Source organism: Synchiropus splendidus, chromosome 4 (assembly GCF_027744825.2).
Source record: "Synchiropus splendidus isolate RoL2022-P1 chromosome 4, RoL_Sspl_1.0, whole genome shotgun sequence".
Taxonomy (NCBI): Eukaryota; Metazoa; Chordata; class Actinopteri; order Syngnathiformes; family Callionymidae; genus Synchiropus; species Synchiropus splendidus.
Window position 1 is genome coordinate 17150817 of NC_071337.1, and position 25293 is coordinate 17176109.

A 25293-nucleotide genomic window follows, 5' to 3' on the forward strand; every position below is an offset into this window, starting at 1 on the left:
AGCCGGAAGACATGTTTGATTTGTGAGTGAGTGAGCCAAAGTGAGTGAATCTTTTATACGTGCTCTAGTTTAATACCACTGTGGGCAGATCTATGTACTTTAGATAGAGATATGGCACAAGCGAAGTTGTGGCTGATTCTTACCAGTGTTCCATAGGAAATAATCCAATTTCACCCACTTTGTCTGGGAACATTTTGAAACAAATACATTTTCTTTTTCAAATAGTCTGCCTTCATACTCATTTCTTTCAGTTAAAATAACCATGTTACCACTTAAAAGTGTCTGCCTTAATGATGTCATGGCAGGTTGGACTCTGTCCCAGTGACTTGACGGTAGAGGCTGTACAGCTCACCAATCCCTCACTTGCACAGTCGCACCTACAGATTCAGAAATGAACCTTTATTTATTAGTTTTTGTAACGTGGGAGAAGTTAGCGTGTCAGCAGGATACAAAGCATGGAGAGATCAACTCCGCACAGAGGAGACCCAGTCCTTGTGACACGTCATGCTAGATTCAAAACCACAGTTTGTCTCTACCTTAAAGTGTTTTTTTTCAACTTGTGTCGTCACTTTTGGCTGTCATGTGTGACATCATGACTTCCCACCAATCCTCCCTGTGATGCCACGACTACTGATCACCTGGGTATTGTTGTCCGTCTGCAGGAGTCAGCACCTAGAGAAGGTGCTACAACCTTTCTTCATCTCTAATATGGCGTGCAGGCTTACAGCTTTCAGGTACTGACCACTGCAGATCCAGAGCATTCAACCAGAGGGGTCGAGGTACACAAAAGTACGCTATCAAAAATGCTCTATGAATTGGCTCATCTCGGAATTACTTGCGGTGCAATGTGCCCACAGCCAACAAATGACAAATTAACTGCCTAAGACAGCGATGAATCCGAAATATTTTTTTCGTTGTTTTTTAAAATGTTTTGTTGTATCGAAACGAATCGCTAAAGTTCATTACCAACCCTGAGGGAAAAAATGGTGGTGACAAAAAAACGCTATTCTGTGAATTACAACATGGACTGGTGACTCATCCACTGTTCCCGCTGTCTCACATCTGGGTCGACTGCCCTGGAGAGCTGGGACACTCAAGAGATGGATGCATATGGAAATTATAGGCTATTGGGGGGGAGGCTCCTAGGAGTACATTGAGACTCGCAAAAAGTCGGCCTCTTGCTGGACTCATACCATTAGACCTACTTGTTGCACCTGCATCTGTAGCGCCACCTTGCTGGCCATTAGGTAGCCAATTTGCTATTCCAACTTAATGAAACAAAATAATTTTTAGACTTTAATTTTGGTCAGTTTTTGAATGTCCTGGCAGCAGACATAAATGTGTGAACGGTGTTGTGATATATTTTTGAAAACACAGAGAGTGAACCTTTGTGTAAACACAGGAATAGTCGACTGGAGCTCAAGAAATAAGAAAACCATGGACAGATCACTAGAGAAAGACAAACAAACAGGTGTCCTTCACACAGCACTGGAGCTGGACCAGGTGAAGCACCTTGTTTGCATGGTGGTTCCAGGTGTGTGCCATTAACTCAGAAGCTCACAGGGTCATATAACCACCACAAAAATGAAGGGGGAAAGCATCTTATTATATTAATCATTCCCTCCATAAAAAAAAAAAAAGTTTCGATGCTGCTGTTGCCTCTTCACCCACTTCTGACAGCTATTTACCACTGCAGAAACAAAGCACAAGCACAGTTTGGTGGTCATAGTGTTGCCGCTCCTTCATACAAGCCAGTTCTGCCCGTCACTCCCATCACTTTCAAACCAAAGGGCAAAAGCTGTCTCCACTTCCCACTGTGGTTCCGCTACTTCATGGATCAACACTAAAGTGAGGTAATGCTTCACATCTCTGTTTGATTTGAACAAACAATTGTGAGTATAACGCACACATGCATGTACGCGCGCTGGATTAACTCTGACTCACTGATATCAACAGGAGAGAGCAGCCAATGAAACCAATTGGCTGCTCTCTCTCTCTCTTTCTGTGTGTGTTTCATGAAAAGAACAGCCTGTACCATAGTGAAGTCCCGCCCCCCCCTCAGCTCTGATTGGACGATATGTAAGTGGTCTGCTTTTCCTTGCCCCTCTATGATTGGAACTGCGAGCTGTCTGACACATTTTCTCTCCTTGTGAGGACCGACGGGGTGTTTCCTGCGCCAGAGGTGGAGCCCAGACGTCGAATGTGTCCTGCAGATGTGCACTCATGTCTCTTCAAAGATTTACTGCCAATTACAAAACTGCCCAAGACGTTTGCTCCCCGCACATCGCTGGAAGATTCTGGAAATGTGTTAATGACAGCAGAGACTCACGCTCACGTGGACTGTGGACACACACTCACACACAGACTGTCTCACAGCAAACCAAGTCACAACAGAAAACAAGTCCATGAAGAAGCAGTACATTTACATGGTCCAGTACATTTAGACACGAGATTTATTCTGTTACGAGTGCATCCATTTTTGTCTGTGTTCTGTCCTGGAATCTATGCTCCGTCGTGTGTTTGTTTGTATCGATCCTTCACGGTGTGTGAAGGAGGCCGGCTGGGCGTGTGTTTAGCAGTGGGTGTGTAGGAGTGTGTAAGGGTGTGTGTCGTAGTAAACGTGTCCATGTTGAGATGGGTGTGAAGCGGAGCTCCTGCACAAAAACAATCACTTACACACGGAGTCCTACACAACCACAACAACCCTTTTACACATTCCGCCACACCCATGTCAACAAGTACACTCACACAAAAACTATCACACTGTTATCAGGACAAAAGTACACTAACATTTACCTACTCCAAATCACATCATGACACACAAAACACACCAAGCCAAAACTATCCACTACAGACCCACAGTAATCACCACACATATACACAAACACACAAATACCTAGACATAAAGAAAGTCCGAGGAGAACGACAACCTTACACGCACATTCACACTGGAGATTTGTGTGGACTCACACCTCTTCTGAGACTCTGAAAGGTTGTGTGGTGATGACAGCAGTGACATGAAGGATTCCCCAGACAGTAACTTGAGACAGATCAGATTATTTTCCAACAATCGCTGAGCTGTCGACTCACACTCTTCAGCGCTGTTTCATTAACGTATGCACAAAAATAGCTGTTGTGGTCTGGTGCCCCTGCTGGCTGGCACTGACACTGCAACTACAAGAGGCCAGTAGCAGGCCCGGATGGGTGTCTGGACTTCTGGCAACTCTGATTTCCTCCCAGCATCCTTGACAGCCGATCACTTTCAACATAACCATTGACACACGTCAATTCTGCAACACGACGTGAAGTTTGAGGTCAAGTGTGTAATTGCTGACTCGACAGTCTGTCGACACCTCGCCTGTCGCTCAAGCTGCAGTCCGCCGCACTGTTTACACAAGCTGATCACCTGATGTGTCATGATGTGTTTGTTCAAGGTGGAGCCGGCGCAAATGTGGAGCCAACATCTGTGACTCGAGTTTTAATATCATCTGTTAGAACATCCAATGGAGATGTCGTATGTTCTTTCACACCACTGTGCGACTTGCTCTGCCCTCACCATGATTCACATGGATCTTATTCTTAAGTCAACTTTTGCACATGATTTTATGAAATTCTATTTCTCCTTCCTATTGAAAGAAGACTCTTTGGAATTGATTTTTTTGATGAAAGTTCTTTCCACTGTTGACTTTTAATGTATTTTTTTTTCAGTGCTGAACTTCTGAACTTTTTTTTTTTTTTGCTAGGACAACCTTTTGTCGTGTGTCCTTCATATAATTTATTGTCTCTTGTTTAAGTACTTTGTGGTCGATTTTTTACTGTATTTTCGTAAACTCTTTTTAAAAATAATTTTCCTACATTTTCCAAGGTCAACTTTATTAGGTGATTTTCACTACTTTTTTCAATGATTGACATTCTAATCTTGTATCTTCTGACTTGTCAGTAAAACATTTAGGTTTTTACACAGGTCAACTTCTCATGTAATTCATAATGAGGAATATTTGTGGACTTTTTGGTAAGAAGTGTTCGACTGCTGACTTTCTCTAATGAGTGCACCAGTCTGTTGAGAGGAGCAGATCGCCTGATGAATGAGAAGCAAACATGAGTGACAGAAGATTTCATCTCAGCACACCACAAAATGAGGACTCATGGAACCAATTGTCGGCTCAGTTTGGCAACGCTTTATTGATTTCTTAAAAACAAGGAAACATATGTAAAAAAAAAACGAAAAAAAAAAACCAATCTGCACGTGAAATATGTGCTTTTGGGTAAAACATCAATAAGTTAAATTTTCAGTGTTTTTCTAGAAAAGAAAAAGGCACACAGGTATATTCTTCCACACGACTTGGGCAGTGTAACTTTAGTTTGTCTGCCCTCGTGATGATTCAAAATAGTGCAATCGCATGTTCCACATGAAGTTCACACCCGAAAAGTACAAATCTTTGATTCACATATTTGCATAAGAAGTCGTCCAGGATGTGGAACATATCGTCTGTGTTCATCTCGACTACAGAAAGAGCGAGGGAGGGGGAGAGTGAGGGGCAGTAAAAAGGAATTGGTGAAATATTGCTCAGCAGTTTTAAAAGGCACAAACTTTTCAAATAAAAAAAAAAATCCCAATCTCAGAATAAAAGAAATCTGGGGGGAATGTTGATGTAAACTCAAGGTGGCGGATCCCAGATGACACTTCCCACCCCAGCCTCCCACCTCCCTCCTCAGTGGTACCCCTTCCTCAGTGCGGCCTGCTGGACCTTCAAATGAACCACTGGGACGTGTAAAGCCGTAAAAAAAAAAAAGAAAAAAAGTAGAAGACACTGGGTCTCCACGCCGCCCTGACGTTTGAAATCTTTTCCTTGCATCAAATTTACCTGAATCGTCGCACACATAACCGCTCGACACAACTTTTGGGGAAATTGCACGGCAATTCCTCAAGTCAAAAACACACAAAACACAAATATCAAAGCATGTGATGCTTCTCTTCTGCTACATGGTCTGAAACATAGGTAGTAATAATAGAATATAGATATCAAATAAAATGATGAGCAAAACTCGATTTGCACACTGCTACATTGTCTGCTGCTTTTGAGGCAATTTGAATTGTTTTTTTTTTCCTTGATAATTGAGTGCCAAAACTTGATAGTGTACATCTTCAGTGCTTGTGCAGCCGTTCGTCCTCCAGCAGGCTGTTTTGACTTGAGTCAGACTCCTCCTAAACACCGCAAACACACAAGAAATCACACTGTTGTGATGCGAGGCGACACTTTCAGAACCGTTAATGGAAGTTGACGCATGTGTTCGCTGCTCTGCAGCGCAGACTCGACAGTAGTAAGCGCGTTATTAAACACGCATGTAAAGGTGCGGAGTTCAAATATCCACTCAAATGTCGGCGAACAAAAAGGTCGCGCTGGCATTGTGTTGTGTGATGTGTTCGCCCTGTTTGAACAGGACTCGGAAGCATCACCTCACCTGACCCGGACCGTCCGCGGACTCTTCAGCGGCTGCCGAGACCGAACAGCCTGCCGCTCCGGGCGGTGAGTCGTCGTCCTCCCGCTCGGTGAGCGACTTTTTGGCGTCGCTGGAGCAGGGATCTGCAGACGACACCAAATGTTTCAGCTTTGGCGACAAAACAAACACCTGCAGCCAAACGCGCAGCAAAATGGAGAAGGAGGAAGCGAGTCAATGCGCAGTTGTTATTGTGGTAGGAATAACGTCGCTACAAATCAAAGTGGGTTCGCTTCCACACGCGCGAAGCTGCAGTCTCACCTGGATTCCCGCTGGGTCGCTTTCTCCAAGTGCCTCGAGCCTCCCCGCGTAAGTGCGGTCCTCTCCGGTAAAACTCCGGCGCATCTCGGTCCTCCTCCCACTCGTAGTTCCCCGGGGAGAGCGGCCTGTCGGCGACCGGGTCAAAGTTGTACCGCTCCATGAAATACTGCACGTTGTCCCGGATGGAATTGGCCAGAAATGACCGGTTGCTGTCGGTGTCAGGTCGGCCGAAAAGCGCCCTGCACACGGAGGGTCTGGCGCTGTCCTGCGGCCGCGGATCCACTCGCTCCACGGTGGGACTGGCGTTCGACAGACGGACGTCTGACATCCTCGCAGATGTGACCGGTGGCGGTGGCAGAAAACTCCACGGAAACGTCGCCAAACTCTTCCAAATTCACCCGGTTAATCCTGTTCAGCGGCGGCGCTGAGGCGCCGCGGACATTCTCCTCCAAAGAGGGCGAGGACGGTGAGAGGGACAAGCGACGTCCAAAAACACGGCCGGGCTTTAAACGGAACCACTGCCGTCAGCTCCGAACGGGTGTAGGAGACTGCAGGTCAAGAGAGCCAACATGGCGATGAGCAGTTTGAAGCAGGGAAGTGCCATCAAAGACTATTTAAACGACTTTACGATCCTGCCGTGTGACGTCACGGGGGCCATGTCACTCAGTGGGCGGCTCTTCTTCGCGACTTTCTCAGTTCAAACCCACCTGAGCTGTTCCGCGATCAAGATCTGAGTCTCCTGTCGACATTTTGCTACTCGAATGTCAATGTTTTCCAGTGTTCATAGTCTTCCAGTTTTCCTTCTAAACTTCAACTACTTTTTTACTTGTTATTACGATTGTTTTACATCAGATCAGAGTCAACCAGTTTACCATGAACTAAAACACCAGTTTAAACATGGTTCTTTCTGCTATCAAAATCTTTGTGATGGATTTTTTGTCCATAACGCTTATGACTATTGTTTTGCTGGTGTGCATGAAAGCGTGAATTTCTTCTTTTTTTAAATGAAGGGTAGAGATTTTATTTTTAAACTTCCCTGATATATATACAATATTAGTTACTCGTTATTATTTATCTCTTTTTTTGTTTGTTTCTGATGCCTTTTTTGCTTTGTCTTTAAGTTTTAGTTTCCCCTGTGTAGTCCCCCCAGTCCCCCCCCCATTTCTGAAATGCAACTTTCATTTTCTACTTTCTTATCTTAACTTTTGTTGAATCATCTGTTTATCCACAACATCAGTCCTTGTGGCTCCCGCCTCCCCTCTTACCAGACGAGCTAAGGGGAGTAAGTTTGCCTTGTGACCAGAAGGTCACTGGCTCCAACCCAAACTCCTCCTGGGTCGATACTTGGAGACTGAGAAGGGGAACAAAACTCACACCCAAGTTTTCACACATTACCGAGCAGCTGCGGGCTCACTCAACTGAATACCTATTTTTGAAAGGCTCTGATCTTCATCGGTGACGTCTGCACCTCCCTACAGTAAACGCAGCAGCGGTTGAGGGAGCACAAACATTGTACTTCTTTCTTTTAACACAGGGTGGAGCTGCTGAGTTGAACTAGGGCGAAGCTTCTCAATTGATGCAAACTTGATTTCGACTGACAAGAAGTTTGATGAATGAGAAAAATAAAATGTGAAAAAGTCGTTGACAACAACATGGATGCATATACAGAGACAGGAAGTCGTAAGAACAAATATTTAATGGGTCATATGTGAAATGCATCTGCAGAAGAGAGTCATGTGACGCAGCACAGCACCAGAGATACAGTCCACCTGACCTTTCAGGTCCTCTCCATTTTTACTGTTTTAATGCACCTCCAAGCTTTTACTGTGTCTCAAACCAGTCACCATCCAAGTCCTCGACCTTCTCCTCTCAATCTATCTCCGACTCCCTTCACCACACAGTGTCAGTGAGCTGAGCCAAAAGAAGACCTGTTGTTGATCAACAGCGACCTAACCAATGACAGCCAGGTCACATGTTTGGGCCGGCAGTTCGCCAGCAGGAACACTCTCACTGGAGGGTCAGGAGACCCCAGTCTTGGATCCCTTCTTGGCCAGTTCAGCTCGAATCTGCTGAGGAAACTGGTCCAGGTGTTTACGCACACACTCGATGCAAAACCTCTGTGTGTAGAAGAGACTGCAGTCCTGCAGGGAGACAGACACGGAGTTGGTTTCATTATTCTTAAAATGACATTGCCTTTAATATAAAAAGCACAACGTCATTACAAATTGTTTCAGAGCTGATGGTGTCTATGGACCATATGTAGGTATTACATGGAAAATGTAATAATACTGTACTACGCTCGTTTAGACTTGGACATAAAAACATGAATAACTGGGAGGAAAGAGGATTAAAAGACGATTTATATTCACGTTTTCTATGCACAGTGCGCGAACTCACCGCTCCGACACACACACGGACTCCACACATGCTGCAGTTTGAACCCAAAATCAGGAACTTCTCCTTGTCCGGACAGAACGGGTCTTTAGTCAGAAAACATTCCTCGAGAAGCCTGGTGGACGACAGAAGCGCTTTAGAACACCATCTGTAAAAGTCGCGCGCCCAAACGCCAATGTTATTATGGGAAATGCTGTTAGCTTTAGCGACGCTAGCCTGCCTGCTCAGAGCCGACTCACACAATGGCTCTGGTGTTCGGTGGCTTCTGCCCGAAATAAGTGAACGGGCTGCTCAAGCTACACAGCTGACAAGAGAACACTTTGTCCGGTGCCTCGGTTTTGATTTCTTCCATCGTTGGAGAAGGAGAAAGCTAAATGCTAAATGCTCCCAGTTTTGAGTGCAGCGTCATCAACGCCATCTAGAGGAGTGGAGGTCATACAACGGCGTTATATTACTATTATTTATATCTTATATCCCAAATAAGATACACTTACATCGATTTACTTTAACATTTTTATTTTTGCACACCTCTTATGGCATACATGTATATCTGATACTTTCAATGATACAATGTAATTCTCATTTTCAAAAACTATATTATGAACATCCCATATATTGATTACAATCCCGAACTATGTTCATTAAAAGATGACGTTTTTTTAGACTATACAAGTCACTTACACAAATGAAATCAATGTAACCAAATGTAACGCTCATCAAGATGTTAAAAAGTAAATTTATTATATTTTAAACCTCTGATTCCTTAATAAAAGCAAAACATGACATAAAATGACATTTTAAATCAATTTCAGACTTGAAGCTTGTATCATGAACATATTTATTGTTTACTCAGAGAATTCATATTTCAGGTTTTGTTAGTTTTTTCTTTTTATATTCCTGTGGTCCCCCATCGCTACATCTGTTCCTCTGCAAAGTGTTTTTGTTCCACAACCTTGTTGCGTTCACACCTGCAACAACACAACACTTGGGTTGGTACAAGACAACATCCACATGTGGAACAGAAGCAACAGCAGCAGCTCAGAATCTGGCCAGGAGGTTCACTATGTGTATTCAGGTGACCAGAGGTGACGCAGAAACACATTTGAGGTCCAGTTTAAGAGATGCACTACGACTCTGGAAATCACAGGTCAAACAGAAACACACTCCTCCTTTCTCAACACAACAGTTCATACACATAGCAGCTGAACCCGCTTGACCCGAAACAGCACAACTGGACTGCTGGCAACAGTTAACATTATTCCCCCTCGACGGTACAAGCTTGACCTTCAGCATCTCCATGGGCCATGTAAGAGATCAGAGTGAGTCTGGTCTCTCGGCTTGTAACAGTCCTGGTGGATGATGGTCAGGTGGCCAATCAGGAATGGTTCACACTTCAACCATAACTGGGTGTCACAGATCAGAATATGTCAGTAACAGTTTGGACCAGTGGTGTGTCTACATATACTTAGACAGTGGACTCTGGTAGTCGTCCACAAATGGATCAGAAACTGTTCAGTCGTGTATCTTCAGACCTACAGGTCCCAATACTGGCGTGACATAAACAACGTTTTTAGAAGTTCATAGACACTTAAAATGCAGTACTGTCGTGTTGAGGTCATCCAAGTCATTGAGGTCGACTTGTTACAGCTGTGAGGAGCGTTCGTGGGCAAGAGCTTGGACTCATGTCGCAGGCTCACAGACAACAGTGACTTCAGCAGTGACTTGTAGGTCTGAGAAGCTTGGAGTTCCAGAAACAGGACTCGTGGATCAGTACATGTCTCTGTAAATCTCCTGCAGCAGTGGGTGCAGCGACGTCTCCTCCGTTATCTTGATGTCCTGCACCAGCTTCGCGTGTTTTGTGACCAGCTCGCGTAGGTCCGCCAGTTTCTGCAGCAGCCGCGGGAAGAGGAAGGTGTTGTCAGGATGGTTGGCCAGCAGGTGGAGCTGCAGAGCCTGAACGATGTCCTCCTGCAGACGCTCAACAAGAGGAGCATCCACCAAGCCAGGACGGTCTGAAGGAGTATGGAGGTCAATAATTACCATTCACATCTCAGAATTTATTACCTTTATTTATATATATATATATATACATATATATACATGGCCTCACTAACCTCCGCAGCAGATGATGACAGCCACAAAAAGAGAGAGGTCGCTGTCATCCAGTTCCAGTGAGTTGAAGCGAGTGGCGAACTGGAACTTGGGCTCCATCATGTCACTAAACGGCCGGCGGAGGCTCTTGAGGAACTCCCGGGTGATGAAGCCACCTCCTCGTGCCACCAGGAGTCCATCCTTGTTCATGCAGGAGGCAAGCAGTGTGAAGAGTGCCTCGTACACTCCATACTTCAGCAGCGTCACCTGAACAACAGCCCATCGTCAGACTTCAGATCGGACCAGGCCCGACTCGAGGAACCTACCTGATCGTTCAAGTCCAGACTCTGGAAACCAGGGATTGCTTTGGCGAACTCGGTCAGCTCTGTGACGGTCTCCACAGACGTACTCTGGCAACAGTGGAAGAGTCGTGTTTCGGCCTCCCGCTGCTGCAGCTCCACGCACAGTGGCTGGACTTCCTCCTTTGCTGGAGAGCCGTCCTCCAGCTTCACGTTTCCACCGTTGACCATGTGAGCAGCGAGAGTCCTCTCCGCGAGTGAGAATGTCTCCATGTCGTGGATGATAAACACCTGCTGGACATGTGGAGCATGTGGATGTCTTTCCAACATCAGGACATTGACGCTTCTGTACCTGCTCGCTGGTCTTCCCCATGAGGATATGACGTGCCTTGGCCTTGCTCATGCTGAAGTTCTTCATGTAGGCCTCCTGGATGTGGCGCACAAGGTTCTTGTGGTCGGACAGCTGCGGACTCTCCTCCTCTTTCCTGGCCTCTGTCCTGCGTGTTGCTTTCAGCTTGAGCTTCTCTGCTTGAGGCATCCGGCCGAATCGGATCGCTGGGACACAGAATATAAGTTGACGAATCTCAGAATTACAACTTCATTGTAATTCACTCCAGAGGAACTCTTCGTATATTGTGGCAGCAAATTCAAGTGTCACAAAAAGGATGGGTTTTCTTTTGCATGAATGACTGAACTCTGACAACACTTGCACATACTGTATCTACATAGCACACTGCTTCCACCAGGCATTTGTGGCACAGGCCCCAAACCTCAGAGGGAAGAAAGGGGGGAAAAAAAAGGGAAAAAAAAACAGCCAGCGTTAGAGAAACAAGGAAACAGAAAGCATCATTTTGACATTTACTGAGATGATGACAATAAAAACACTAGATTTTAATCATGAGAGGTAGATCTCTCTCCACTCTCTTCACACAGTCCGTCCCTTCAATATTCCAGCCGACATGCGCAAGGAGAGTTCCGCAAGCAACGGGCGTCACTCAATATGATGTTTCTTATAATAGTTTTTTGTTAAAAACAAGCCGAAGACCACCATGATCATGTCCACCGCACAACATCCTCATTCCCATGGCATCACATATTGACGTTGGGAAAGTGACATTTTGTGTCTGACGTAAAAAGGCTTTTAGTGTTGCATGTTGACAGATTGGCAGCAAGCTATGAGATGGTGACGGTGACGTACCTTCACGAAGGAGGAGAGTCATGTAAGGGGTTATAAATAAACTGGCATCCAGTGTGATTCAGTGAAGAGAGCTTCAGTGCGTCTACCTGTTCCACCAAGAGCCCCCGCCTTGCACATGCCCGCACCGCTGGGTGTGCTCCTCGCACTCCGTAACGCACAATCCACACCTCTGCCTGGAGCTATATGGAAGCAAAATGTTTTTTTCCTCTCTCCCCCCGCACATGATGTGCCATGCACCCACGCACGCAGTTAAGTGTTCCTGACAGGAACGCTGAGTAGTCCATTGATACACCTGTGCATATGCATCAACATGCTACGCTGAAGGCTGCCTTTGTCTTCAGTGTAGGACGCAAAAGTTCACATCAATATATTACGTCATGGGAATGAGGACAGTTTGTCTACCACCATGACGCGTTATCTGCTTGCTTCCACATTTTTTCAGAAGTCGTGGCAGATCTCATTTAAGCCATGGAGGTGCACTACGATCGTTCCCATGCAACAGAAATCCTGCATCATCCCCTCCTCTCATCTCAACATGTTATCTGCATCAGATTCGCTCAGTGGGAGTTGAACCAAATGGACCCATCGACCCCTCTGGCATCAGAGCAGATGTGGAGCAGCAGCAGTATCCCACCGTGAAGCTGAGTTCTGCTATAAAAGTTAACAAGGATATAAAACTGCACTGAACATTGTGTGCTACGTTCATGTGCCCGTTCCTGACATGACGCGACAACACGACACAACACGCACACCACCTGCAGGACTCAGGCTTCCTGCTCTACCACTCACCATTGTGTGACATTCCCACCGACAGGCACTTGTGGAAGCGGCAGTACTGGCACTTGTTCCTGTTCTTCTTCTGGATCTTGCAGTTGCGTTCGCAGCGCTCGTACTCCAGTTTCAGCCGGATCGTCCTTCTGAAGAATCCCTGCACATGGGGGCGGCAGATCGGAAATTATTTGCACCATCTCTTTCTTCTAACGTGAACAAGATCTTCTAGTTCTTAATCTCTGCCACTAGGGGTTTGGAACCGCAACACTCTCACACAGAGCCACTTGCCACATTCCTGCCTCATCTGTGTGTTTTTAGGCTTCACCTCTGACCCTGAGGTCACAACGCACCACAACCAACAGTTTTTATGTCCAGGAGAAAATCCTGACCTGAATCTGTTTGTCATGGATAACCGGCTCTTCAACTCCATTTCCAGTTATATTCCTATCAAACTATGAACTTGTAACTGTGAGTCATCTTGTGGTCCTAGATTCAACAAGCAAGGAGCGACAGAAGACTAGACTGTTCCACACAAGTTGGAGCACGTCTGCAAAAGTGACATACGAGTCTGAGAAGCAACAAGACTCTCAAACTGATCAACTGACCCAAGTTTGCTTCAGGCAGAGTTCTGCATGGACAAACAAGAGATTTCTCAGCAGACTGTCAGGATACCCGGGTGACGGATACCACACCGCCCTAAAGACTGACTGAAGCCCGAATTTCCTTTAGCTGCCAAGATTTGCAGCCAATGACCCACTTTAGAAAAATGGGGTTTTCCTAGATTTAATTATTCTCCAACTTTTCAGCACATTTTATTTCATCATATAACAATATTAAGAGATACATTAATATTTAAAAAAGTAGACTGTAAGTTCCTAAATTCAAAAAACTCCCATCCATGTGCTTTCATCACCACTGTGTTCCACATGGACATACAGTACGTGGAGCTCCGGCTTTGGCGGATGGGTGAAGAGGGGGATCATGTGACATGACCGGAGCATGTTTCCAGTGGAGTCGACTATAAAACTTACAGCTGTGAGGGAAGTCTGTCTCCAAAATCAATAAAGATGAAGTTGTCTTAAATGCTAGTTAAATGACTGCAACATAACTCATTGCTGTCTCTCTCTCTCTCTCGTCCACTTCCAAGTCTGCCTGTGATGACGGACACATCACACTTAACACACGCTGAATCACACATTACATGTCTGACGCAATGCAAAGCAGACAGACGGTGATTTCAGACGGCGGGGAACTTTATGATGAAATAACTTCAACAGACAGAGCATCATGATGATGAGGGAGTTGCTGCAACATGCAGTTGAGGACTTCAACCATATGAGTGAGTCAGGAAGATCACATCATCTTTAGGTTTGGCTTATTTTCTTCTAATCCAACTTACATTTAACTCTATGGCAGTCACGTGCATGCATGTCTCAAGTCTTAGCCTTCAAGTCTCAACCAAGCAGAGTGGTTTTTGGCGAGTGCCAAGTCAAGTCGAGTCAAATCATGGCTTTGCTCAAGCAAGTCACAAGTCAAGTTATTAGATTATATTATGCTGGAAAACAACCGTCTTCAAGTGCTTAACTTTTATTTGCCAAGACTATGTATGGTGCAACCCTGACAGTTAATCCACCATTGAGCACTACAGTCCCAAGAAGCCTTTCTGAAACTTCCCTCTTGACAATACTGATTTTAAATAAGTAAGCTACACATTAGCTCTGTTTCAGTTTTTTTTTTTTTTTTTTTTTTTTTTTTTTTTTAAATGGACAATGCAGAAATACATGAAACCAATTTCCCCTATTACTATGGCACTTGGGGGCTGCCAACTTTGGCAAAGTGGTTAGCTTTAGTAGTTACACCATCAAAATCTAGATTAAATTGAAAATCAACTTCTCAGCCCCCCATTTCATAGCCCTGAGGCTGTAACCCCCGGGTAGCTTGTAGATGTAAATGTAGAACTTGATAAAATAGAACTGATCCACCAACTGAATCATAAAGCATTTCAGTAAAGTAGTGCAGCAACTATCGATTATTTTCTTTGTCGACTAATCTATTCATCATTTTTTCAATTAGTCGACTAATCAAGATTTTCTTTGTTTGGACCTATTTTGAATTTCTTTTTAACCTAAAATTGCTTTAATCATCTCACTGTGATACGCATACCCCATACATTATTAAACAAGTATATTACAATAATGACACACAATCCAGGAACATGTATCAACCCTGTGAAGCATAGACCGTCAAAGTAAAGGTTCTCGTTTCCTGAGCTACAGCTGATACAGGAAACCTGAACGCAGGTGGGCGAGACAGAATGTGGGTCAAGCTTCAGCAGCCTATATGTCGTTCACTAGCTGTCTAAAAACAGCCTGGTCACATGATGAACTCCAGAGTCCAACACTTGAAGTCATAGCGTCACACAGCAGTGAGAGGATGCAGTCACGTGACCACAAGTGAGTGTGATGAGTTGAGACACTCTCAGGGACACCAACACACACTTAATATGCAGGACACACACGGTAGGAAGACAAAACACACAGATGAAGAATACAAAAGCAACAACACAAACACTATTTAAAGAACACGCTCTAGCACATATGCAAAAGGTGTTTAACAGAAGATGGAGTATGCTGTTTCTCATAAATCCAAAAACCTGCACACAAGATGCCACAGGACATACACTATTGGTGCACAGAAATGAAATGGGTATACAAACACACACAGACCACAACATGGAACAGTCATACGTCTCATACAACACGTGCATTAGAGGACACACCCATGAACTCTCAGTACAATTGCACACATTATACACCACAATCAACACATGCCCATACAAAACAATTACAAGAGAGATCGGATAGGCAGATATACTTAATCCTGAAGGAAAGATAAATAATGATAATGCCCACACATCTACTGAATTCAAGTTCAAATTACACTTGAACACAGATACGCACCAAAGACTGACATACACAAACACAAAAACATGCATGAACCAACAAGTTAATGACAACCATTAAAACAAACACAATCACAGAAAGAGACTAAAAATAAACCAGAGACACACATGCAGGCCTAAGGCAAACAATGCCAACACTTCCATGTAATACTGCTTTTTTTCCCTCAGGAGACACACAAACAGAGAAAATAAAAGGGAAACAAGCTTGTGCGCTGTGACCTTGTTCGTTCTTGCAGAAGAGTGTTACTGTGTGTAAGTGTGCATGTGCGTATGTGTCAGTGTGACTGGCTGGGAGCCAACTAGGGGAAAGGTGACTCCTTCAGCGGGGCCACTGAGTCCAACCTCACATGACCTGCCTGCCGCGAGTCTCCCAAACTTTCCACCGTCCTGCCGGTCAAAGACTCAACATGCCACCACATTGGTGTGTGTGTGTTTGTGTGTGTGTATGTGTGTGTGTGACTGCAGCAGCGCCAGTAATCAGAGTTTTTAGTTCAGTCACATACTAACAGCACAGTTGGTCCTCCGCGGTTGCACTAACCTTGCAGCCCTCGCAGGCGTGCACGCCGTAGTGGAATCCGGACGCTTTGTCAGAACACACTCTACAGTCGAGGCTGAGGGGGGTAACGTCGCCTTCAGACGATGCTGCCGTCGGGCAGGACCCTGGAGAGGGACTGGAGGCCGGTGTCAGCGTGTCTGCAGCATGAAGAGCATTGTGTTGTTGAGAGAAAGTTTGTACATGTCAACATATCCGTTATCAGTCTCACAGTGGGGAAATTCGACAAGTTCAACATGTCAAAACATGTTAGTGTGTAAGTTCAATTTGTGTTTCTATGAGGACTACGATAACTTGTTAGTGTCTTTGTTAGCATTGTAGCATGATTTATTACCCTTTTAGATATTTCCAGAAATCAACACCAATTTTAGTGATCCACAGCAAAGCATTTTTGGGATGTGAGCACCTCAACTACCATAGACAGCACTTGTAAGAGACTTGAACTTAAATAGCTAATGTTTTCATGGTTCACTTCTAGGCTTCATTGTTCTTTCAGCTACTTCTATCTTAACCCGTTAGGCGGCAGTTTTTTTCATTGAAATATTTGATTTTGATATCACTAATTCAAAGGCGGACATAGTGACAGTGTCGGTTAGCGATGACAGCACACTGTTCAGACATAGACCTTCAGTATGACCTTCAGTTTGGGATGGGAGTAAATGCACTCATCTAATTTGTGTATTTATGACGTCATCTGGTGGTGGCTATAGTGAATGTGCATGAGTTTTTGATCCAGTGGAGATACTCTTCCTCTTCTCTCTAGCAACAATGATGATTCCAAGCCATTGTTATTTACAGCGGGACACGACTGCTTCCACCGCATTGTTATCGTGAATGCACATTGGTGCTTGTTCTTCTGCGCACCATTTTGTTTAATTTTTCGTCACGCAACTCCTTCCAGAGCTTTTGCCGTAGAGACGCAGTTCGAAAGCCAAAACGTGCAGCCCGACCGGGAATCGCTATTACTTTTCTTGGACCTAGGTGCCAGAATTGCCGAGATATTCCAGATTTTGTGACCAATTTTTCCTATTGAAAATGAATGGAAGAGGATTCACCACTACAGATATTGGCCTCTACTTCAACGGCTCGCAGCTCCCACAAAAATTTGGGCTAGAAACTCAGCGAAAAGCCCAAAATGCAGCCACACTTGTTCTCTGTTGCCCTAAAAAAGATCATAGCCAAGTTGTATCATTTTCCCACAAAACGGTCTCAAAGAATCTGACATTTGGCAAAAATCGAAAAGTTAGAGTGGGCAATCAAGCTGGTTAGAGTGGAGCTGAGCACTCGAAATCCGGTCATGTTCAAGAGCATCTAAACTGCGATAGTGGCCAAAGGGTGCGTGACAGCCACGGAAGCGCGGCAACCACAACATTCGCCTCCATTGAAACTGCATTAAGGAGGAGAGGCTGCTGCGTGAAAATAGCGGCAAAGTTACCCGTTTTTAACTCGCCATTTTAGCCAAACGGTAGACTGTTGACATATGAAAATCGGTTTCCGAGATACAGCCGTTTGTTCGGGGAGTGTCTGAAGCACCATGAGTCAGCAGACCACTGCTGCGCTTTGTGAGAGAGTGGGGCAGGTGCTGCGTTGCCGTGGAGGAAAGGTCACTGAGGTGCTGAGGAGTGCAGCCACAGAGACTGAGTCGTATCTCAGCCATCATTTGAGCTAGAGACATTTAAAGCTTCAACTATAGCTGCAGAGCCCCACTGTCGCGTGCGGTGTGGCGGTGGTGTGCAGTGCATTCACACGCTGTTTATTCATAAAAAGAAGCGGCTAGTTTTTTTCCGTCTGCTTGTCCAAAGCACTAACTCCATCAGGCTCCATATTTGCAACTTGGCTAATTGAAATGCTGCTTGTCACCAATACTATGGCATATGTTATGAGCATTCCTACTTTAGACATGAAACCACCATGGCTAAAATTCTCTTTATCTCTTATAAACAACGGCACTCAAAATATAAACTCATCTGAAAATGAAGTGAAAACAGATCAGTACAAGTGTATATTACCAAGTGTAGAATACTTACGTAGAGCAATGTTTGGTGAAGGAAAAAAAAGGATTTCATGCATCTGGCCATGAAAGAGAGATGTGGTTTATGGAAAGTTAGTGGTGTATATAAGACCACTAGTAACAATAGAAGTCATGTCTCCTCATTGAATGGATAAGTCTTCGATTAATGTCTAGAGGCACTCCACTCTTGCAAGAAAGCAGTTTACAGTTTCCCGAGATTGCTGATCTGAGAGATGTTGGCCGAGTTAATCCCACAAGTCGGTCAGAAGAATGTTGCTCTGGTAATAAAGTACGTTCACTCAGACAGGCTAAACTCACAGGGTGGTTCGGTGACAGCAACTGAGCCCTCTGGATGGGCGTCAACAATGTAATCCAGCAGTACGGCGACTGCTGCTGACCTACTACCTTCACTAATGAAAATACAGCGAAAATGAGAATGGCAGAGCGCCGACCCTTAGTTCTACCTCTCATCAGCATGTTTTCAGAGTGCAATTTGTCTTCTTCATTTGACTTCTTCATGTCATATGAAAGAGAGAAGAAAGCATTGACGCTATCAGGGCACAGACAAATGGAAGAAAGTTGCTAGTTTGACTCCCACTGGGCCACGACTGTAAGTAACTTCATAGAACCCGATGTCACTGATGGCTGCACCAAGCTGGTCCGTGACAAGTGATACGATCATTTTCTGCAGCAGGAGCTTGCTGCTATCTCGGCCCGTCAGCTACATCACTGAGTGGGAGTCTCTCGGGAATGTTGGACGACACCACAACAGAGACTCACACAGATTTCATCGAACCTGGTATCTCTAATCTGCGTGTGAATCAAAGGTTCAGGTTAGAGTCCAGTTTACCAAACTCGTGCCAAAAAAAAAAAGCTCTTCTTCTCAACAACGTGTCTGCACACATTTAGTGCTAAAAAATACTAACAGTGACAAATATGTTCAGATTATTTATCAGAGCGTGCCACAGTTGACACTTGAAAAATAAATATACATCATTAGCCATACTGCACTTGCTTATCTTGCTCATCTTTGTTACTGTGTGCATTATTGTAGTTGTTACTTCATTAACCCCCCCCAAAAAATAAAAAAATAAAAAAATAACCACACCTAAATACTCCCCATTAGAGTACTCACCAACAGAGGCAGACTCCTCCGATGCTGGGTCAGGACTACGGTACTCGGGGAAATCAAACTGGAGGGATGTGAGATGTGAGATGTCTCGCAGGTCATCCATCAGATCTCCACACAGAGGGCTGTCCATCAAAGACTCCCCCAGAGGTGATGGGGGGCAGCAGAGGGCCCCGGCCATCACACTCCCCGTCCTCACTCACACGCCTGGACCACAAGAAACAGCAAAGGGTCAAAATATTCTGACTGTAAAGTGAAACAGTTAAAGTGCTAGCGTGATAGTTTGCTGTTATTTAAAGAACGCATGACACTGTAATATTGACCGCAACATTTGTTTGATCTTTCCAGTTTAGTAGCCCAACATTTCTCACTTGATCTAAACATTCATATTTCATGTCAGCAATGTACAATGTTTAGTGATGTGTTGTCATCATTCTACCAATAATATCAGCTATTATGATGATCTTCGCTGCTAAACAATCGTTTTAGCAACATCATATTGAGGAATTTCTAGTATTATGTATCTATCTAGTATCTAGTATTATATTGGATATTGGATATGTTGGTACTTAAACATAAGAACACGTCTTTACTCTGTGGAACTTTTAACATCATATCTTTACAATTCATTTCAAATATTACCATTAGCATCTATGCACAAGCAAGAAGCAAGAAGAGGAAGAAGAAGGAAGAGGAAGAAGTTACGGCAAAACTAAATAAATATGTGTGTATCAGAATCAGAATCAAATATATTGCCATGGTCAGTGGGGGTCCCACCAACTAGGTGGGTCCGGCAACTAAAGTGGTTTGGAATAAAGTGCTTTCAAAAAATAAAAAATAAAATAAAAATCATATCAACATCCCAGCTCCAATAAGTACCATACAGAGTGCTCCCCAGGATTCTTCCCCATCATTGCGGGTGTCTCTGATCATGGGGTGGGGACAGCAATGTGTTGGATTTTGACAACAGGGAACACAAATGCAGTGGGCCCTGTACATCCTTCACGGTCATCCTTAAGGTCCTCCAGTAAAAGGCGGAGTCCTCCTTGACTGATGTGAGTGGGCACTGAGCAGTGGAGTCATATAATACTACATTTTGACAAAAAAATAAGCTAAAAACTCACCCTTGCTCTAATTTTTATTCTGCACAAATTCAAATGATTGAGTTCATTACAATATTTAACTCCCAAAACTGCTTTAGAAATACTAGCAACGGAATATTGTTATATGGGCCTGAACAATTTCTTTTGGTTAAAAATCAACCTTGCAGTGTAACAGAGTGACGTTTTTGAATAAAAAGTCACCCGTCCCACCAGAAGTCTGGCAACCCACTCCAGCAGTCACAGAGGCGCCGCGCTGTGACTTCAGCATCCATCTGATGGCCATGTAGGTTCAGTTCAGCAACACTCAAAGACTGGTTCCTGGTTGTCCATGGTGTAAAGTATCAAGCGCAACCGGAACCATCACCCTCAACTGTGATTCAAACTCTGCATACAGTGTTGAACTTTGACAATTTACCAGATCCACTTTGATATCCATCGACTGACTCCCTGAAGGGGCCACTGTACAGGTCAACCCAGTACAGACGTGTAAAAACCTGTGTGTTGGAGTTTTGGGGACGGTGCGCCCCTCAACAATGTGAACAGGGCTTGGTTTATTTAGAAGTTATTTCATGTGCTGCTCTTCTCTGATTTTATTTTAGTGAATGACAATTATACAGCATCTTTACAAGGCATAACATCAATATCCTACTGTGATTGCAGGGTTTTCTCTTTACAGTTAAATGGTTTAATAATGATGCTATTCATATCAGTATGCATCAAGCCATCTCATTTCATCATTATATGAAGGCCTTGCTTACAGGAAAGAAGTGTTTATATGGTGATTGTATCAGATTTCATGTTGGTCGTGCTATAGAATGATTATTTCTTGTGGTTAGTGAATAACGCAAAAAACAACTCCCAAAAGAATTGTATGCTAAAACGCTAAATAAATTCAACTGATATTTTTTCTTCCCAAAATCGTCCAGCTGTATGTTAAATCTTTTTTTCTACCTTGTCTTTGTATTTTACAGTGACACAAAAGACAGTGTTAAGCACAGGCTCATACACAGAACATGTGTTAGTACTCAACTTTCTGCAGAACAGTCCTGCTTCAATCCAGAAAGAAGCACACATTTCCTCCATCTTGCTTCAGAAAATAACTTCCAGAGAAGCTAACTGCAACTCATCATCATTTCAGATCCCAGAGCAGCGATGTTCTGTTTCGCTTTGTTTGGAGACAAAATTGAATACAGACAATTTTCTGAAATATCTCACTGCAAGTTCAGACTGACAAAACAAACATGTAATTTCTGTCAGAAATTCTTGAAACGGGCAAGTGAGTGTTCATTTATTGGGCCAATTCAGCTGAAGTAGAATTGTAGCTTTATAAATGGCTTTACAGAAGAAGTGCTACATGACAAGAATAACAACAGTCATATTTGAGAGAACACAAGTCACATCAAAACATGTCTTTATACTTCAGGCAGCTCCAGTATGGTGCTCAAGCTTGTTCATGCACATGCACAGTGCAATCTTCTTGGCTGCTAGGGCATCACAATGCCACCAACAGGTCTGGAACCATTTCACTTACAGAGGATTTGCATGAATGCCTGTAAAGTCTCCTTTTTTAAGGAGCACTGATGGACTGACATTGCTCATGTGCTACTGTGCTTCCATGAACTTTGGACATATTTCGACTGAAATAAGAAGAACTATAAAATAGCAGTCTAGTACACTGACTGACCTCCATGATAATTTGTACATCTAATAATAATTTACTTTTAAGTCAGCCCAGTGTCTGTACTTGTTGTCATGACTGTGTCTTCAGGGCGCCAGAATCTTCATCGCCAGTCCAGCTGTTGTTTCCTTACCGCCATGTGGACAATGTGCTGGACTTCCCGGAGGAACTTTAACTCCAGCCAGATGTGACTATGTTTAATTCTCTGGGGGGAGGCTAGGAGGTGTGTCAACCTTCGCTGAAGTAAACAAAGACATTAAACTCCTGTTTCTTTCAAGAGAAAAGTCAGATGACAAACTGTACTACGAGTCTGTCATTGAGAAGGTCATGGTGCACTTTTGGCCACTTAAGGAACACATCATATGCCCAGCCTATACATTGTAATTTAACATTTGCTTGTGATGTTTTTCGACTTCAGCCAGATTTGTGCCTGGCTCTAACATTGATAGCACAAATATTTATTAGTTCGAGGCATTTAATGGTTCTTGAGGCACCCAACAACCGAAATAATGGACAATGGAAACACACCTTTGACAATGTTAAGTGTCGTTAAGTCAACACCAATCTATGTTTCCTTGTTCAATTCCCCAGGTATTGCCTCATCAGGCACTACTTACTTGTATCAAGTTGTAGTCATACTTCATGTTGCTTCCACAAATTATATCAATCAAACGACACACAAGCTAAATTTGATAAGATAGGAACCTTGGGGGGAAATAATCTATTCTCACAAACGTCTCTGCTAATCCCAGTCTCGACAATTATCCATCGCAATCGGAAAAAAAACATCGGAAACAACATGGAACAAGTTCTTCAGTTAGCATCCATGCAGCTACTTAAGTACCCCACAAAAAAACAAACAAACAATGGTTTACGTCAAAACTTGATGTACACTAAAGTCATTCACCTTATTCAAGCCTGATGGCTCAAAAGTAGTAGTTTTGGTTTCGAAAACAAACAGAGAAAGTTGATGCGAATCTGCGGAGCAAGACACGTCATCTGCCACAGAAGCTGGCAAAAACAAAGGACGTGGACACACACTAGATGAAAAGGACCCCTCCAGAACAGCTATTAAGATGAAGCCTCACCTGAGAAAGCGCAGAATTCATGTCCGAGTCTGACTCCTCGGAGACGAGCTCCACTCTCCCTGTCCTCGCTGTCAAATGCGGCTAAACAGGATGTGACGTCAACACTTGTCATGCGCGCGCACACCTCCTTACGCCACACCCGGGCACGTGAGCCAATCAGATGAGAGCATGGTGCGCAGGCGCCTCTTTGGTTTTGAGCGGACAATACCTGCTAGCGATAGCCACGAGCTGTTGAATCCTGCACGAAAGACAACAAAATGAGAAGTAAACCGAGGTTCATGAATGACAAGATACTTGTCAAATTATAAAAATCATCATCATACTCAAAATTTGTAACATACACGTTCAAAAGCAATGCACTATTTTTCTTTGAAGTCCTCCCGCGAGATGAGCTTTGCATTCTGCAAAACGCTGTTCAAATAGTACGTCAGCGTCCTCTACTGGCAAACACGGAATATTAAGCTCGATAAACGTGTATTGAGGCCAAGGAGGCCACTGAGACGTGTGCGGCTTTGTTGACTCTAGCGCCAAGCACAAACACGAGTATATCGATAATTAAAACGCGCAGTCGAGTTTTTGTTTGTTTGAACATTTCGCATCTTGTGACGCCTTCCTCAAACTGACAAACGAATGTCGACGGTCCAGTGAAATGTATCTACAGTCAACACCTAAGGGGGGCGTCAGTGTTCCGTCTACACAACCCACGTAGCCTTTCGTGACTATTTTTTTCGATTGGAAGTAAATGTATCCGGTACACTGAAACATTATATATATATATATATATATATATATATATATATATATATATATATATATATATATATATATATATATATATATATATATATATATATATATATATATATATATATCAATATTATAAAAAAAAATTTATTGCACAAATTATTATAAAAATTCACCCACTGAATTTATTTGCTGCTTAATTTTTCAAAATGTTATTTCAGCAGTTATTTCATTTTCTCATTCTGAAAATCAATACTGGTTATATTACTTATTTTAGACATAGCTATCCACAGATAACATAACTAGCAATTTTCGCAATTCAATTTCTAAATTTCTCCACATCATCTTAAAGGGCTTGTCTCCTGCTTGTTTCAGGGACTTTTACATTACGCAGGAGAGGAGCTTCCTTATTATAAAATATACGGTATGATCAATTCCAAAATATTCCCAGGAGAAAATGGCTGTGTGAGAGTTAACCATTCTTGGATTATTATCGTTTGATGTCAAGGTCAGCCAGAGTATATACAAAATAATGGAAACACCTTAAAGCTTTTTTAGCTTTAAGGTGTTTCCATTATTTTGTCCAACTCCTGTATCATTACAAACCAAAACTACTGCAAGTGTGAGTCAGGTGGGACTTAAAATACAATTAAATCAAAGGTCTCACACAAAATGAGAAACTCAGAATCCCTTTGTCTGAGATGAGAGCGAGCAGCTAGAGAGAGGGTGCTACACTGATGGGCTGGGATTTCACTCTTCTTGCAGGGAGTTGGATCCCTCTCTCCCTTCCTGTTGAAGCTCAATCCAGACTGCCTCCCTCCCAATTTTCTTTTATGCGTTCATTAGTAAGGTACATAACGACTCGTTCACAAACGTCTCATCTCCACTGCGGAGATGGGATGCGGCTGTTTCCTCTCCTCAACATCGATTCTCTAAAAACCAGGGCGTGTTTGTGTATCCTTCATGTTGATGGCTATTACTGTGCAAAACTGGAATCGGTCAACATTGTGCAAGCAAACAGATATGCGATCTACTGAACAAATACTGAATCCAAGATTTAAAAGCTGCACACATCATTAGTGAGCACCCAGTGAAAGACACAGAGACCTCTCGGCAGCAGCTACCAGCGAGTTGCTCGTAAGATTTCTTACATGAAATACACTGAACAAAAATCCTAGACCTCATTCTAGTATCGTAAAAGTTTTAACATCTGACCACTCAAGAGATTTTGGACTACAACATTTAAACATGTTATCAGGTAAAATTGTTGGAAATGCAAGACAGGAGCACATAGACATCCATACAGTTATATATTGGATTTTTTTTAGTTGGAAGTGGAAGCCTTCATTCGACTTATCTGAGGGCTGCTGGAGGCACTCTGTGTGTTCCACGAATTCCACACACAATAAGGTTTCAAGTATTCCAGATATGGTTTGCCAAAAATAGGTCTGTTTGAACCCCCTGCAGGGCTCAGGGGTGATGTGGGGCAATTTTGTGAGAATTTTGTGTCGC

The 25293-nt window shown here is 43.6% G+C and overlaps 3 protein-coding genes across 4 annotated transcripts in view; all 3 read right to left on the minus strand.

Moving 5' to 3' along the window:
* Positions 1-3788: 3788 nt before the first annotated feature.
* LOC128758206 (cyclin-dependent kinase inhibitor 1B-like) lies at positions 3789-6382 on the minus strand. The gene is made up of 3 exons (XM_053864116.1): positions 5761-6382; positions 5464-5585; positions 3789-5206 (listed from the first exon to the last, which is right to left on the minus strand). The coding sequence occupies exons 1-3, from the start codon at positions 6086-6088 to the stop codon at positions 5147-5149; spliced, it is 510 nt and encodes a 169-aa protein (XP_053720091.1). The 5' UTR covers positions 6089-6382; the 3' UTR covers positions 3789-5146.
* A 1071-nt stretch (positions 6383-7453) lies between these two features.
* Positions 7454-8560, minus strand: cdpf1 (cysteine rich DPF motif domain containing 1). The gene is made up of 3 exons (XM_053863416.1): positions 8394-8560; positions 8158-8269; positions 7454-7901 (listed from the first exon to the last, which is right to left on the minus strand). The coding sequence occupies exons 1-3, from the start codon at positions 8504-8506 to the stop codon at positions 7779-7781; spliced, it is 348 nt and encodes a 115-aa protein (XP_053719391.1). The 5' UTR covers positions 8507-8560; the 3' UTR covers positions 7454-7778.
* Positions 8561-8672: 112 nt separating this feature from the next.
* Positions 8673-25293, minus strand: part of pparaa (peroxisome proliferator-activated receptor alpha a) — a 53544-nt gene continuing 36923 nt past the window's right edge. Inside the window, exons 6-13 of one of the 2 annotated variants that reach the window (XM_053861587.1) lie at positions 23038-23275; positions 19175-19375; positions 16014-16168; positions 12532-12670; positions 10897-11099; positions 10572-10838; positions 10269-10512; positions 8673-10166 (exon numbers count right to left, since the gene is read on the minus strand). In XM_053861587.1, the coding sequence (XP_053717562.1) occupies positions 9922-10166; positions 10269-10512; positions 10572-10838; positions 10897-11099; positions 12532-12670; positions 16014-16168; positions 19175-19349 (1428 nt within the window). In that variant the 5' untranslated portion in view covers positions 19350-19375; positions 23038-23275 and the 3' untranslated portion in view covers positions 8673-9921. The remainder of the gene's footprint in view (positions 10167-10268; positions 10513-10571; positions 10839-10896; positions 11100-12531; positions 12671-16013; positions 16169-19174; positions 19376-23037; positions 23276-25293) is intronic. The other variant, XM_053861588.1, reaches the window with a different exon arrangement.